Below are 14834 nucleotides of genomic sequence, written 5' to 3'. Positions count from 1 at the left end.
CACCAGTATTTGCAGATTGCAGTGTTCAATGGTTATACTGGATGAAATGGGCTTGGTGTTGTTGTTGTCATTGTGTGCCTGCAAGCCATTTCCAACTTTGTTGTTGTCATTGTGTGCCTTCAAGTTGTCTCCGACTTATGGCAATTTGAAGGCGAACCCATCATGGGTTTTTCTTGGATGTATATTGCTTTAACTATTTTGCTTTAAGTTGTATAGTAAGCCACTCTGGGTCCTATTTTGGGGGAAAGGCAGAATATAAAGCAGACCATTTTTATGGGGCATTGCAGGAGGTTGAGCCCTACTTGCCCCTTGTTGCTATTTTTCCCTCCTTCATTGCTTACCATGGAAAATCTCTTTGGGAGAAAAAAGTTGGAGCTCCTTGCTCTTTCCATAATTCCTAGCAGTCTCTCTGCCTCTCTTTGGCTGGAAATGCTCAGACTCAAAGCATTTTCCCTCTTGAAAGGTTTCTTCCTTCTCTCTCATTAAGGCTCCAAGAACGCAGAGCCGCCTAATGAGTCCAATTGCCAGGGAGTCCTAAAGAGATCGATCCCATCTTTGAAATGGCAGGAAAAAAAGGTCTTGCAAAACTCAGGCAGGAGAGCGGCTAAACTGGATGGAATGCAAAGGAAAGAGGCCGGTAATGAACATTTGGTCCAAGGCGGACAAAATGAAATACGCTGCTTAAGGGCTTTGGTCTGTTTATCTGACTTCTCTCTCAAATGTATTAAGCACCCTTCGAAGGGCAGAGGACAACATGCAAGGAAAACAAAACTCAAAATCCATGTTTGTTTGAAAAATAACCCAAAACAGTGTAGTTGGCCCTCAGTATCTGCTGGGGTTTGGCACCAGGACCTTCTGTGGATATCAAAATCCATGGATGCTTGAGTCCCACTATATACAATGAGGTATTATTATTATTATTACTACTACGTACTACTATTACAGTGGACCCTTGTTATTCACTGGAATTTGGATCCAGGACCCTCTGTGGTTTTCAGAATCCATGGATGCTAAAGTCCCACTCTATACAATGGGGTATGATTATTGCTACTACTACTATTACAGTGGGTCCTTGTATCCACTGAAGTTTGGTTCCAGACCCCTCCATGGATACCAAAATCCACGGATGTTCAAGTCCCATTATATACAATGGTGTACTATCATTATCGTTATTATCATCACAGTGGGCGCTTGGTATCTGCTGGGGTTTGGTTTCAGGACTTCCTGTGGATACCAAAAACCATGGAACCTCAAGTCCCATTAAATATAATAACATAGTAAAATGGTGTCCCTTATATAAAATGGCAAAATCAAGGTTTGCATTCGAGGATTTATATATTTTCAAGCTGTGGATGATTGAATCCACGTATAAAGAACTACAGAGGACTGAATCCATGGAGAGAGAAAAAGAGACAAACAGACAGACAGACAGAGGGTTGTCTGAACAATAGACAATCAGAAGCATCAAAGATCAGAAACCTGCAAAGCTGCATAAAGCACAGCATAACGACAGAGATTGTTGTTGTGTGGCTTCAACTCATCCCTGGCTTTTGGCAACCCAAAGGTGAATTTATCAGGGTTTTTTCTAGGGCTGAGAGTGTTCTCACAATGGCACACTTCAGCTTCTTTCACAAGAGATGCATTCCTCCCTTGTTTGCTCCTTCTCTTTCCTCTTAGAAGGCACCCTGCGGAAGCAATAAGTGTTCCCAACCCTTTTGCAGTAGGAAAGCAGGCATGAAATGGCAAAGGTGAGGAAGGGACCCCGCATTAAAAGTCATTGTCACGCCAAGGAAAGGAGAAGAGGGCCTTGCCTGTCAATCCACCTTGGCTCTATTAAGCCCTTCTGCTTTGCCTGCTGGTTTTGTGTGGCGGAAAATGGGATTTAATAAAGTTCCTAATTGCTGGGCTCTAAGGGTGGGTCCTTGCTCAGCATACATGGGATCCGTGGCAAAAGCATAGGTGTGTGCGACATGGAGGGTGTGCAAGGTGTGCTTTGGGGGTCTCTCCTTGACAAGGGGAAGGGAACGTGTTTGCATTTGCTTGTTTGGATTTCCATCCCAGATCATGCACAATACAAATCGCAGCTAAGAAAACAAGAGAATGCAGAAGAGCAACACAATAGAATACCACAGCAAATCACAACGCAACCCAGGAACAGCCTCAGCACACATTAAGAAACAATTACAAAGAGGAACAGCGGCAGTTATGTACAAAGATGCCCATGCAAAAAGGGAAAAAGCAATCCAAGAGGTTAAATCAACAAGGCTTTCTAACTGAATTTAGAAGGTGGCCTAGGTTAGCTTTGGGCAGAAATTTGGAGTAAGCCATGACAAAATATTGCAGTTACCTATAATGCCTTATCTGTTTTGGTGAGAAGTAGGGCACATTTACAAAAATAGTGTAATGAGTGTGGATTAAACATGTAGCCACTGGGACAATTTAATGTTATCTGGATACTTTCCAAAGTTCCTTTTGCATTGCCTTTTCAGAGGGGTTTGCATTTCAACAGGAATGCTGGTTTGTCCCATTCCCATGAAACAAAACACCTAAGGAGTTCTTAACATTGAGAAAAGGGGGGCCTGGGAGCAGCCACTAAGAAGGCCCCGTCTCCCGCATCTCACCAGTCATCACCCAGAGCCATTATGGGGTACATAGAGGCACCTTGGTGCTTTTCGGGGGCTTCATATGCAGCTCCTGGGGAGGGTCTGTATTCTGTCTTAATGGGTTGTAAAGTGCTGAGGGATCCCAGATGTAACTTTAGAAAAGGGGGGGATAGGTAACTAGATATAATAGATAGATAAGGAGATAGACAGATAGATGAGAAAGAGAAGTGGGGAAAGGGATAGGTTGATAGATCAATAGAAGAGAGAGATAGAGCAACATTCAGAGAGGCAGAGGGGGGTAGGTAACTAGAAATAGATAGATAGATAGATAGATAGATAGATAGATAGATGATGATAGATAGATAGATAGATAGATAGATAGATAGATAGATAGATAGATAGATGATAGAGAACAGAGGTGAGAGGGATAGATTGATAGATCAATAGAAGAGAGACAGAGGTAGAGAGACATTGAGAGTAGTAGTAGAGAGAGAGGGATAGGTAATTAGAGATAGATAGATTAGATTAGATTAGATAGATAAAGGTACATAGAGGAGAGAGGGATAGAGAGAGAGATGGAGGTAGATATACATGTTAGGAAGGATCAAATCAGATGAATTTAATTAGCTCAAATTTACAAGAGGTGTGTCCTAACAACGCATGCAGCGGATTGTGTCCCTATGTGTATACCAGAGGTCATCTAGTCCAACCCCAAGAAACAGAGACTCCAATGCCAAAGGAGGTGCAATTAAAATATAAACATTTATTAAAGCCACACAACAAGATGGATCACACACGCACACACTCATTCAATGCTAAAGCAGGGAGGAGAAGAGTTTGGGGGTAAAGGAGAAAGGATAGAGGCACCGTTGAAATAATTACCTTAGGAGTCTTCTCCAAGCGACGGATGTGAAGGATGTTGGAAGGTCGACACGGCCGTGGGGAACAGGGAAAGCAAGCAGCGACCGTGGTGGCTAGGAGCTAATTTCCAGCGGGCAAAGCTAACAAGAGGCCCGAAAGAGACAGCGGGCTTTGGCTTGCCCAAGTGATTTCAGCAGGGCGCAGTGCCCAAGAGAGCTCCGGAGCAGTTGCTCAACAGAGTTGGAGGTTTGGAACTTCAGCTCACAAGCCCAAGGAAGGGCTGGAATCTGGGTCTTATTTATACTGCGAAACATGTCTGCAGGCTGTAGCTATCTGCAGAACAAAGGTCTTGATGGCTTATCTTTGTCTAAGACTAAAGCTAAACAATAGATACACAAAAAGGGTCTGCCACTTCTTTGGGAGAGGACCACTATCTAGATGGCTGAGTACTTAATGCCATCAATAGGTGAGGCAAACTTCTTTTGTCCTCATTCTTTTAGGCTGCCTGCAAAAACTGGTAGGGCAACTCCCAGAACTGGTTTCTTTAAGGTTTAAATCTACCTTTTTCTATGACCAGGTCCAGCAAGGCTGCTTGGCTACTTGGTCAGCTCGCCTTTGGGATAATGGCGGCTGCAATGGGGTCAGTCAGGAGTCATGATTTTTGATCGCTTGGCACCCAAAATTTATTTAAATCCAAACTCGATAACATACAGATGTAGAGATAGATAGATGATAGATAGATAGATAGATAGATAGATAGATAGATAGATAGATAGATGTAGGTACATAGAGAAGAGATGGAGGGAGGGGGAGAGAGAGGTACATAGAGGAGAGACAGGGATAGAGAGAGATGGAGATAGATATAGATAGATAGATAGATAGATAGATAGATAGATAGATAGATAGATAGATAGAGGAAAGAGAGTTAGAGATAGAGAGATAGATAGGGAGACAGACAGACAGACAGTATTACCTTTTAGCAGAAAGGGGACACGGCACAGTCAGCGCATAACTTGCATGTGGACATCTATGGGATCCAACCCCATTGTGGGTTTTCTGCTCAGTACTGTAAAGATGGAGGAATATATTCAGGAAAGAAAGGACTTGATTGAGGGGTGATACACTTATGTGCAAATATTTGAAGGGCTCACCTGTGTGTCAGAAGGAGCAAATAGCTTTTCTTCTGAACCTTAAATTGCAAGAAAAGGATTTAGACTAAACCTTAAGAGTAACGTTGCCTCACTTTGGGAACTGTGGCCTTCTTAGGCCTTTTCTAAGTGGTGGTTTGAGGTCCACTTGTCCGAAACGCTGCATCCGTGGGGGTCTGGCATTGTAAGGGGTCTGGACTGGATGACCTTTGAGTTTATGAATCTGTGAGAGACAGAGCAGCGAGTGCTTTTTGCATCTTAAAGAGAGGAATTAAGCAGTTGAAATGGCTGTGCAGAGTGAACTTTATGTTCCTCTGAAGGTTACGGAAGTAATTATCCTCCTAGGTTTTTGTGCGTTTGCATCTGTCCAAAGGAGGATGCTTTCAGGCTTTTGAAAACATAAAGGGGAAATGGCGATATCTGAAGTCGAGTCGTTCTGAACTGCAGCACTTAGGACTGGCTGTTTTCTGGCATTTTGCAAACAGAGACACCTTTTCCCCAGTCTTAGCAATGTCTCTTTGGCACCATCTTGTGCCTAGTTTACAATCAATGTTGCCTTCAACGGAAACGATGGTGCACCAGCAAGCCACTTTCTAGTAACACAACAGAAAGAAAAAAGCATGGAAAGGGATAAGAAAGGAGAAAAAAAGGAGAGAGTTCAATGACTCTGTGATGAATAGATGCCATCTTTGAGGAATATTGTACCATTCATAGTTTTAAAACTCTTTAAAGACAGGTTTTGGGTGGTTTTTAGAAACGTATTTAATGAAGTCAATGTTTTTATCCGTTGCACATTGCCTTGGAGCCCATGGCAGGACGAGATGCAATAAACAAACATCTTTAGAAAATAGTATTTTAATCATACACAACAAAACAGAAGGCTTTGCACATGGAAGAGGGTGCCTCAAACTTGTGATATGAGAATTTTAATAGGGTGAAAGGACACTGTATAAAGATGGTAAAGAAAACAGAAGGTATGTCTGCTTGGGTGTGCAGCGTATTCATTGAACTGTGGTAGAAAAAGATATATTTGCAACACATCCTTACAGAATGAGAGCTGGACATAATTTCCCTTTTTAAAAGAATTGCAACTCCCAAAATCCTGCATATGCTTCCATGGCCGCTGGTGTATTTCTGGGAAGGCTCTTGAAGCACCTTCTGGAACAGGCTTTCCTCCTGCTTTGTCATTTTTTTGCTCATCTACTTATTCTTTCTCTTCTCCCCTTTTCTTTCCTAGGCTTGGCTGACAGAGATCCACGAATACGCAAAGCAAGATGTGGTCCTTATGTTGCTGGGGAACAAGGCGAGTTGGGTAGTTTTGGGTCCGACAGCGGGAGAGAATCTGCCGGACTTTGCTTGGCACAAATGGGAGCCATTTTGTGAGGGATAGAAGGGAATGGAGGGGTCCAGAGTCTCCCTAATTTCAATGTCCTGCCTGCCTTGCCTTGAAGATATTGAATGTATGAATTGGAATTTTTTATATGGGAAAGGAAAGAATGAATTGATAGAGAGATGGAAGACACCAAGAAAGATGTGAAGATGAAGAGAGTAAGGTATGTAGAAGAGGGAAGTGCAAGTGGAAGAAGACGTAGGAAGATGGGAAGGAAAGGGAAGGAGAGAAGGATGAATGAAAGGAAGAGAGGAGTGAAGTGAGGAATAGGAAGGGAGTGAAGGAGGAGTAGAAGAAAATAAGGGAAGATAGGACAGAGATGGAGGGATTAAGGAGAGATTAAGAAGTAAGGTGTTAGGTAAAGGAAAGTTTCGGGAATCGATTGAACATAAGGGGAATGTAAGGTCAACAATGAGTGTGATAGATATTATAATAGATATAATATAGATGAATTAATAGCTGCACTACACTCAATAGTAGAGATGCTATAATATGATGGTGGTACATCTGATATTTGTTGGGATTTTATTGTGAAAATAATAATAAAACATTTAAAACCGAGAAGATGCCACTGAGTAGAACAAACCACAAAATCCCAAAAATGTTTTTGGGTTCTGAACTGCGGTTGCCATCTTGTTCCTTCTTCTAGGTGGACTCAACCCAGGAACGAGTGGTAAAACGGGAAGACGGGGAGAAGTTAGCCAAGGTAGGCGTTCTTCTGCACTCTTCTGGCACTAAGTGTAAAGTGTTTGTGTGGTGTAATGCAGTGCTCAGAGAGTCAAATGCTCACTAGTGGCATTGCATTGGGCTATATATAGTGTTGCACGTCCAGATGTACAGGAGAGTTGTACAACCAACTTGGTGGAAATAAAAATGGTTGCGTTAGATGAGGTAGCTCACCCTTGCGCTGCCTCTGAAAAGGAACAGCTGTGTGGACTTTAAAAAAGCAAGTGAATGGAGATTTTGCTGCAAGGGACACTAATGCATGCAAGCTGCACAGGCTATGTGCTGCTCACGCCTCCGCAAAGACATAACTGGATACAGGCCAATCGATTTACTTTTTCATAAAACGTAATCTACATCTGTTACTCTCCGTTCCCTACATCGCTCTGTCGGCTCGCTTGCTCTCCCTCTTTGCATTTTGATGTATTTGCAGGACACATGCCTGCAGAGCATTGTATTGCTGCTGAAGTCACAGGGCTAAACCTGCCTAGATTGGTTCATCTCCTTTCTTTCTTGCAGTATTGTATTTCTGCAGGTTGTTGTCATTGCATGTTGTTATGTGTAGTGTAAGATGAGTCCAAGTTATGGCAATCCATGGGATTGTCTTGGCAAGATTGATTCAGAAGAGGTTTCTCATTGCCATCTGCTGAGTCTTAGAAAATAGGACTTGTCCAAGGTAACCCAGTGAGATTCCATGGTCTCCAGGAGTCATAGTCCAACACTCAAACCACTACACCACACTGCTTCTCTCTTTCTGTTTGTAATGGTTTTTTACTTGGCAAGCCATAGGAAATACAGTCAGCCCTCTATGTTTGCAGCTTTGACATTTGCGGACTTGAGATTATTCATGGATTTGATTATTGTTCTCTCTAGGCCTTCCAGCACAACTCTGTAGTCAATGCCTGCCAAAAGTTGCACTGGAGGACCAAGAAATTCCTAGAGAGAACACTTCTGTAAGCATTTGTAGGTCCTACAGTGCAACTTCTGGTAGACGTAAGACGTATAGTAATACTCGCTGATGAATAATCTTGGAGATGTAGCTCGTCCTTGTTGCAAAATTCCCAAAGAAAATGTACAAAATGTTGGAGAGTTGGAATCACATAGCACCATGTTCTAAACACTGTGACTTATTCCTATGGTTAGTTCCAACCAAGTCAGACCCACTGAGTCAATACAAGATACACAAGTGTTGGCTTATCATTGAGTCATGGATTCTGTGGCTCCAATTGGAAAAATGGCCAGCGAGGATTCTGCATTCAACCATAGAGAATTTTCATACAGAACTCCTGAATGTATTTGGCTCTCTCAGCATCACTTCATAGCCTTAATGCCCGCCTTTAGATGGCCTAAATCCTTGGTGGGCAACTAACAATAGGAACAATGGGAACTAACAATAGGAATAAGCGGTGGTGCCCAATCAATAGGAATAAGTGGTCTCCCCATGCCCACCCCAGGGGCATCACCATTGCATTTCAAGACTCTTTCCCAGCTGCCATTCTGGCTTAATTTCAGCTGACCTTTTGGATTTTGGAGGAGATTTGGGTAGATGGAAAAATAGACTGCAGCCAGGATTTGCCTGAAAATCTATGCAAAAAAGGTTAAGGTTTGGGGAGTTTTGAGGGACTCCAAAAGCTACCAATGGGCCACCCTTTGCCTTCCCTGCCCTGAAAAGTGACAACGTTGGGAAATCCATGGACATTAAATACCCTTTCTGTGTGTGTCTGTTAAAGGAATACGGAGTGCCCTTCATGGAGACCAGCGCCAAGAGCGGCTTGAATGTTGACTTAGCCTTCACAGCCATCGCCAAGTAAGAGCTTGCGTTCTTTTAAAAATGGTTTGCCACCATTTGTTTTTCCAAGCCAGGCACGTGACTGTCATGCTTTTCCTATGGTTTGTAAGCCTAGCTATTGAATTCTTTCCTGCACTAAGTTGCAACTGAACCTGGCGTTTCCATGCATCGCTTTCATGAAAGCTTTAAATATATTTTAAGGACTCTTCTCTTTGATGCAAATGGGAATATGGAATATATTTTGATGCAAAATCCATTATGTGTTTGTTTATATGCTTTATGGTTATCAGCTTTCCCCAGTATTACATGTAGGTCTAATGCATCACCTACACATGGACTCCCATCTGAAGAGCCCACAAAGAGGATTTTGGATGTTCACCTTAATGGATTAGAGGCCATTATTCTTTTATTAATGCGTTTTTTTAATCTAGTTTTAATCCTTATGTGTGCACAGAATATCAAGACATAAATTTAACAAAATCCACCCATGTTAGCTAGCATTTTGGGCCGGCACTGGTCTTTGTTGTTGTGTGCCATCAAGACATTTCCAGCTTATGGCGCACCTAAAATTTAGGCTTTTCTTTCCAAGATTTCCTCTGAGGTTTATTCGCCTTGCCTTTGAGGCTGAGAAAGTGTGACTTGCCCAAAGCGACCCAATGAGTTTCCATGGATGAATAAGGATTCAGACCCTGGCAAAGGTATCTCCTTTGAGGCTGAAAGAGAGAGGTTTGGTGGCATGAGCTTTCCTAGAGTCTAGCCTACGAAAGCTCCATGCTGCCGACTTCCCCTTTTCAGTTGATCTCAAAGGTGCTGCAAGATTCCTTTGCGGACTGATTTTCCAGAAGAACAGGGCCAGGCTTTTGAATTGATGGCTTTGCAAGAGACTGAACAGCCTGCGCTTGTATTTGCAGGGAGCTGAAGCACAGGTCCATGAAGCTGCCTCACGAGCCCCGCTTCAAGCTCCACGACTATGTCAAGAAGGAGGTGAAAGGCACAGGCTGCTGCCGAGGGTAAAACCAAGTGGATCCTGCCCCTCTCTTTGGGCTGCGCACCATGTACAGAGACTCACAACCAGCGTCCCAGCTGCGTCGATGTCTGTGCCACTCGTTCCCCTTCCTCTTCCTCCTCTTCCCTGCGGAAACTACGTGTCTCTTCTTTGTGTCTTGTCCGTTTCGTCCAGGTGAAAAATGGGATGTGGGGAAGCAGGTAGAGGCTTGCTGACCTCATCCTGAGCAGCCAGGTATCGGCTAAGATGCTTTAAAGAATGAGTATCTTTTAAGGACGGAGGAGATAAAGAGATGAATGAATGAAATAAGATTAAATTGGGCCAACCCTGGTGCTTGAGGGCTGGGTATGAACCATCTTAGGCAATTTGCGAAAGGCCCCATGTGTGTGGTACTAAAATAAATGGGGTTTTTACACAAGCAAGTGTGCAACGGCACACTTTCCATGTGTTTGAGCTGCAACCAAGCCAGGCAGCTCTTTGGTGGATCAGGCACCGCGTCCCTTTTGTAATCTTTTGCGTTGGTCTATTGGCCAGCAAACGTTTTGGGATTTGACTCCATGTTGTCACCCATCATGAGAAATCCCCAAAGACGGCACTTGCTGCCCTTTAACTTTTTAAAGAAGCCAGGGCTTGACGCTGTGATGTGTGTATGTGCCAAACAGCTTTCCCCACTATCCAGGCGAGGAAGAGGGAAAAGCCGCTGGTTCTTTTGCCGCATTTTGGCTGGCTGGGACAGAAGCAAATATCCCAAGCCATTTTAAGGCTTGGCTTTTCTGGGTGGTGGGAGTTTTGAGAGGGTTCGTCCTTGAACCCAAGCGCTTTGGGTATGTTCTTTGCCCCCTCCTCCTCTTTTTGTAGAGATGTGCAATACAAAGAAAGAAAGCTCATTTTTATTTGTATATTTGAAATAATTGTATTTTTAAAGTTAATACATCTTTCACCACTCAGTTCTCTAATCATTCTCTTGGTGCATCTCCTGTGGTTGTTCTCGGATACAGCAAGCGCGTCTCTGTTTTTAACATTTCAATGTCTTATGGGGGGGGAAATCCAGGTAGCATGTTTGAAAATGGTGCTGGAAGCAGCATAAGGCAAAGTGGGCATTAGTACAGACTGCAATGAGTAGACTAGAGAAGCAAGAAGGGGAATTCTCAAAAGCAGAACTTTGTTAGGCTTGTGCACCAATTCCTTTTGGGGACTGAATGCAAGGTGTAGCTGGAGGCTTCCAGTTCAATTGCTGCCGAGTAAACCTAAAATGGTTACCTGCATTAAGCTATCTTGGCCTCTCCAGCCCTCCAACAAAGGGGAGAATACAAGAATCCCTCACAGCGCCGTTGTAAGGAGCAACTGAGAATGTATTCCAAGTGCTTTGCACACTCAGAAGTGCTCAATGTATATTTCAGCAAATGCTTAAGTTATGATAGGCTTCCTTCCCAATGTGTAGGTTTCCTCTCTTGTGTGTGTACAGCTGAACATTTTAATTTAAAAAGGGTATACCTTTCCTCACTGCGGCCTCAGGCTGGGTTTTCTTATAGCTACCTGACAATTCAATTGTTTTCTAAGGAAGAACATGTTTCGGAGCCAGGTTTGCATGTCGCGTGTTCATAGCTTTCTTAAAATCGCCCGGACGCCCAACCTGCCGGGGGGGAACCAGTTAATGTGCTGCATCTCCTATGGGAAACCGAGGGTCAGGTTTTGTATCCCAGGGGGGCAAGCTCTGTCTGCTGGGCTCCCAAACCCCCACCGTCTCCGGCTTCGCTTCTGCAATTTTACGGTAAGAAGGCATGGATGGGGAGAGCAGGGACTGTCTGTCTATAGCCTTTCTCTGCCAGGAAGAACCTGGTTTTTCTACTTGGACTTTTACTGCCACCTTGCAATAGAGGCCTAAACAACTCCTAAGCACCTTCAGTGTAATTTATGTTCTACAAAACTGCTGGCTCTGTTTATAGCTTTTTTTGGTTCCTCTTAATAAAAAGATTTTTTTAAAAACTATGCTTTCTCATTTCTCAAGCGCTAAGATTCATTAGAAAGCAGAGTTTGAGACTGCTTTAACTCGGTGCCAAGAAATCCTGGGAACTGTAGCACCAAAGGTCTTCGACAGAGACGCCTAAATGTCTCACAGAACTACAGTTCCCAGAATCCCCCAGCATTCAGCCAGGGCAGTTAAACTGGATTATTTCTGGTGTGTTTTGGACCTAGGTCACCCGGTGCGTTTCCACAGCCGAGTAAGGACTTGAACCCTGGTCTTCCTGGTTCCCATTCAGCATTCAAACCACTACACTATATCGGTTCTACAAGATTGATTCATGTAGCAGTTTGCTTCTCCATTCGTCTGAGGCTCAGAGCATGGCTTGTTTCCATGGCTGAGCTGGGATTCAAACCCATGGCTCTTAGCATTGCCATATTTAATGTGGGATTACACTTATTTCTTTTAAACACATATAGAGATAATGATGCAGGCAAACTGGAAACAAGTTAACCTTTATTTTTTCCTGCTTCTGAAACAAACCAAGATTTGCTGCTATTTCACAATGCAGCTTCTTGGTCAGATCCAGCTTGCAGTTTACAGCTGCTGAGGACCCTCTAAATGAGAAATGAGACCCACTGAAACCTCCAGGAGCTGCACCCTTCATGGCCAGAGATCCACTTTTGGGGCAACATGACTGGAAATGACAAGTTCTCTGCCACCTGAAGGCAAGTTAAATTCCTTTGGCCAGGAGGACAGAGGTAGAAATTCACTTACACGCCAAAAAGCACGAAAATTTCAAGTGGCACAGGGGTTTGTAGGGAAACACTTAACACATCCAGCACTTTCGCGCACTAGTGCTTCTTTCAGAAGTGGCGCCCACACACTGCACTTGGAAATCTGAAAGGTTGTAACATGTTAGACTTTAAGTGCCAAATCAAGAGCTGACTTTTACGTGGCCCAAAAGGACTTGGCTCTTGGTTAACAGTAGTCTCAGATGAAGACTTTACAACTATTATCTCCATTACTACGAGAGACTAAATCTCAGCTCACAATGCCCAGTGGGGGTCCAGTGGCCAATCCCTGTATAACCAAAGTATCATAAAGTGAGCACTTCCTCATGTGAATCAAAGAATCATAGAGCTGGAGGAGACCACAAGGGCCCTGATCCAGTCCAACCTCATTCTGCCATGCAGGAAATCCCAATCAAAGCACCCCCATTGACAGATGGCCATCCAGCCTCTGTTTAAATACCTCCAAGGAAAAGACTCCACCATAATCTCCGAGGAAGGAGTGTGTTCCACTATCAAACATCTCTTGGCATCAGATTGTTCTTCCTAATGTTGAACTGGAATCTCTTTTCCTATGTTTGCTTCCATTGCTCCGTATCGTAGTCTCTGGAGCAGCAGAAAACAAGCTTGTTCCCTCCTCAATATGACATCCCTTCAAATATTTAAACAGGGCTATCATATCACATCTTAACCTTCTCTCCTCCAGGCTAAACATCCCCAGCTCCCTAAATCCTTCCTCATAGGCCTTCATGGTTTCCAGACCCTTCACCATTTTAGTCTCCCTCCTTTGGACACATGGCTCCAGTTTCTCCACATCCCTTTTTGAATTGTTTTGACCAGAACTGGACACAATATTCCAGGTGGGGCCTGACCAAAGCAGAATAGAGTGGCACTATTACTTCCCTTGATCTAGACACTATACTTCTATTGATGCAGCCTAAAATTGCATTGGCCTTTTTAGCTGCCGCATCACACTGTTGACTCATGTTCAACTTATCGTCTACTTGGACTCCTAGATCCCTTTCACATGTACTTTCATTCAGCAACGTGTCCCCCATCCTATATCTGTGCATTTCATTTTTCCTCCCTAAGTGCAGTACCTTACATTTCTCTGTGTTGAATTTCATTTTGTTAGCTTTGGTCCAGCTTTCTAGTCTATTCAGGTCATCAACTGTCTGCCTGTAAGAAGAAAAGCCCTCCCTTCAGCCACCATCTTGGGGAGAGAGAGGCAGGCTAGCTCCAACTGCCTGCCTGAATGAAGAAAAAGCCCTCCTTCCGACCACCATCTTGAGGGGGAGAGAGGCCTGTTATGTTTTATTTTGACTTTGTATTGTACTTCCTGTTGTACACCGCTTTGATCTAATTTGGAAAAGCGGTATATAAATAAACATTATTATTATTATTATTATTATTTTGAATCTTGATCCTGTCCTCTGGAGTATTAGCTATTCCTCCTAATTAGGTGTCATCTGCAAATTCGATAAGTATTCCCCCAATTCTGTCATCCAGGTCATTGATAAAGATGTTGAATAGCCCTGGGCCCAGGACAGAGCCCCACTGGACACCCCTCTGGTCACTTCTCTCCAGGATGAAAAGGAGCCATGGCTGACCATCCTTTGGGTCCAGCTGGCCAACAGTTCCACTCCATCCTTCCTAAAGCCTTTGAAGACGGTTGGATTCCAACGAAGCCTGTCCCTTGTGTCCCTGGAAAGAAAGGAAGGGGGGGAGAAGAACGTTGTGCCAATTTAAACCTTTTCTGTTTTGAAACGAACACAAACAGTAACAGTCCGTTTGGTGATTCTCCTGATTGATTGATTGCAATTAATATTTCCGTAGGTCAGCATCGAAGCCTCAGCTCATGTCAGTCCTCAGTTAACCGCAAGCGCAGCTTTCAGAAGAGGTGTCAGAAGGTTAAAGAGCTCATCACTGGCTGGATGTCAGGAGTGAACAACAAAGAGTTGACTGATATGCCCTCCTCTCCCAGTCGGATCGAGGCGGGTCACCCCCCAAAATACATACATAAAGCGACCGATAGAAACACGACAACGATATTCATTTTAGTTTAAAAACCAGCTCTGGCAACAATGGATGACGAAAGAGAGCCAGAGGAATGGAGCACCGCTTCTTGTATGAGGAGAAAGCGGGCCCAGGAATTAGGAGCCTCATTAGCGATCCTAATGGTCTTATCCAGAACCGGAGATCTCTTACCTCCGCGGCTCCTCGAGGACGAAAGGAAGGAACAGCCCTCTTCATGCTCTTTTATAAACACGGGTTGACTGCTATTGGTCAGACGCAGTGGCCAATCACGGCGCTCAATATCCGCCGACGCCCCGCCTCTTACTTTCAACCAATGATCTCCCAGAACCTTTGAAAGCTTCTCTTTCTATTGGGCGGCGTGATTGCCGCTCCACACTCCTCCGTCGCCTCCGATTGGTTGAGCTGCCAGCGCCATTCCTAGCAGGCGGGGGTGGGAGGAGTGAGTGAGAAAACGGGGCATCATAGAGAGGCGGGGGCTAGAAGGTTTCGGACTGCAACGACCAATCAAAAGAGGCCTTGTGAA

General features: G+C 44.0%; 1 protein-coding gene and 1 non-coding gene across 2 annotated transcripts in view; one reads left to right on the top strand and one right to left on the bottom strand.

The window, feature by feature from the left end:
• Window positions 1–12005, top strand: part of LOC149306191 (ras-related protein Rab-26-like) — a 111244-nt gene extending 99239 nt beyond the window's left edge. Inside the window, exons 6-9 of the mRNA XM_089539870.1 lie at window positions 5850–5915; window positions 6652–6708; window positions 8456–8532; window positions 9426–12005. Coding sequence (XP_089395996.1) covers window positions 5850–5915; window positions 6652–6708; window positions 8456–8532; window positions 9426–9528 — 303 coding nt within the window. The 3' untranslated portion in view covers window positions 9529–12005. The remainder of the gene's footprint in view (window positions 1–5849; window positions 5916–6651; window positions 6709–8455; window positions 8533–9425) is intronic.
• A 2115-nt stretch (window positions 12006–14120) lies between these two features.
• Window positions 14121–14206, bottom strand: LOC149306190 (small nucleolar RNA SNORD60). The gene has a single exon (XR_016271739.1). It is a non-coding gene; the product is annotated as a small nucleolar RNA SNORD60 (small nucleolar RNA).
• Window positions 14207–14834: the final 628 nt, after the last annotated feature.

The sequence above is a fragment of the Sceloporus occidentalis genome, unplaced genomic scaffold (genome assembly GCF_023333645.1).
Source record: "Sceloporus occidentalis isolate IW3139 unplaced genomic scaffold, rSceOcc1.0.p SCAF_10, whole genome shotgun sequence".
Taxonomy (NCBI): Eukaryota; Metazoa; Chordata; class Lepidosauria; order Squamata; family Phrynosomatidae; genus Sceloporus; species Sceloporus occidentalis.
The sequence above is the reverse complement of the archived record's forward strand: the minus strand, read 5'-3'. Positions and strand labels throughout refer to the sequence as shown.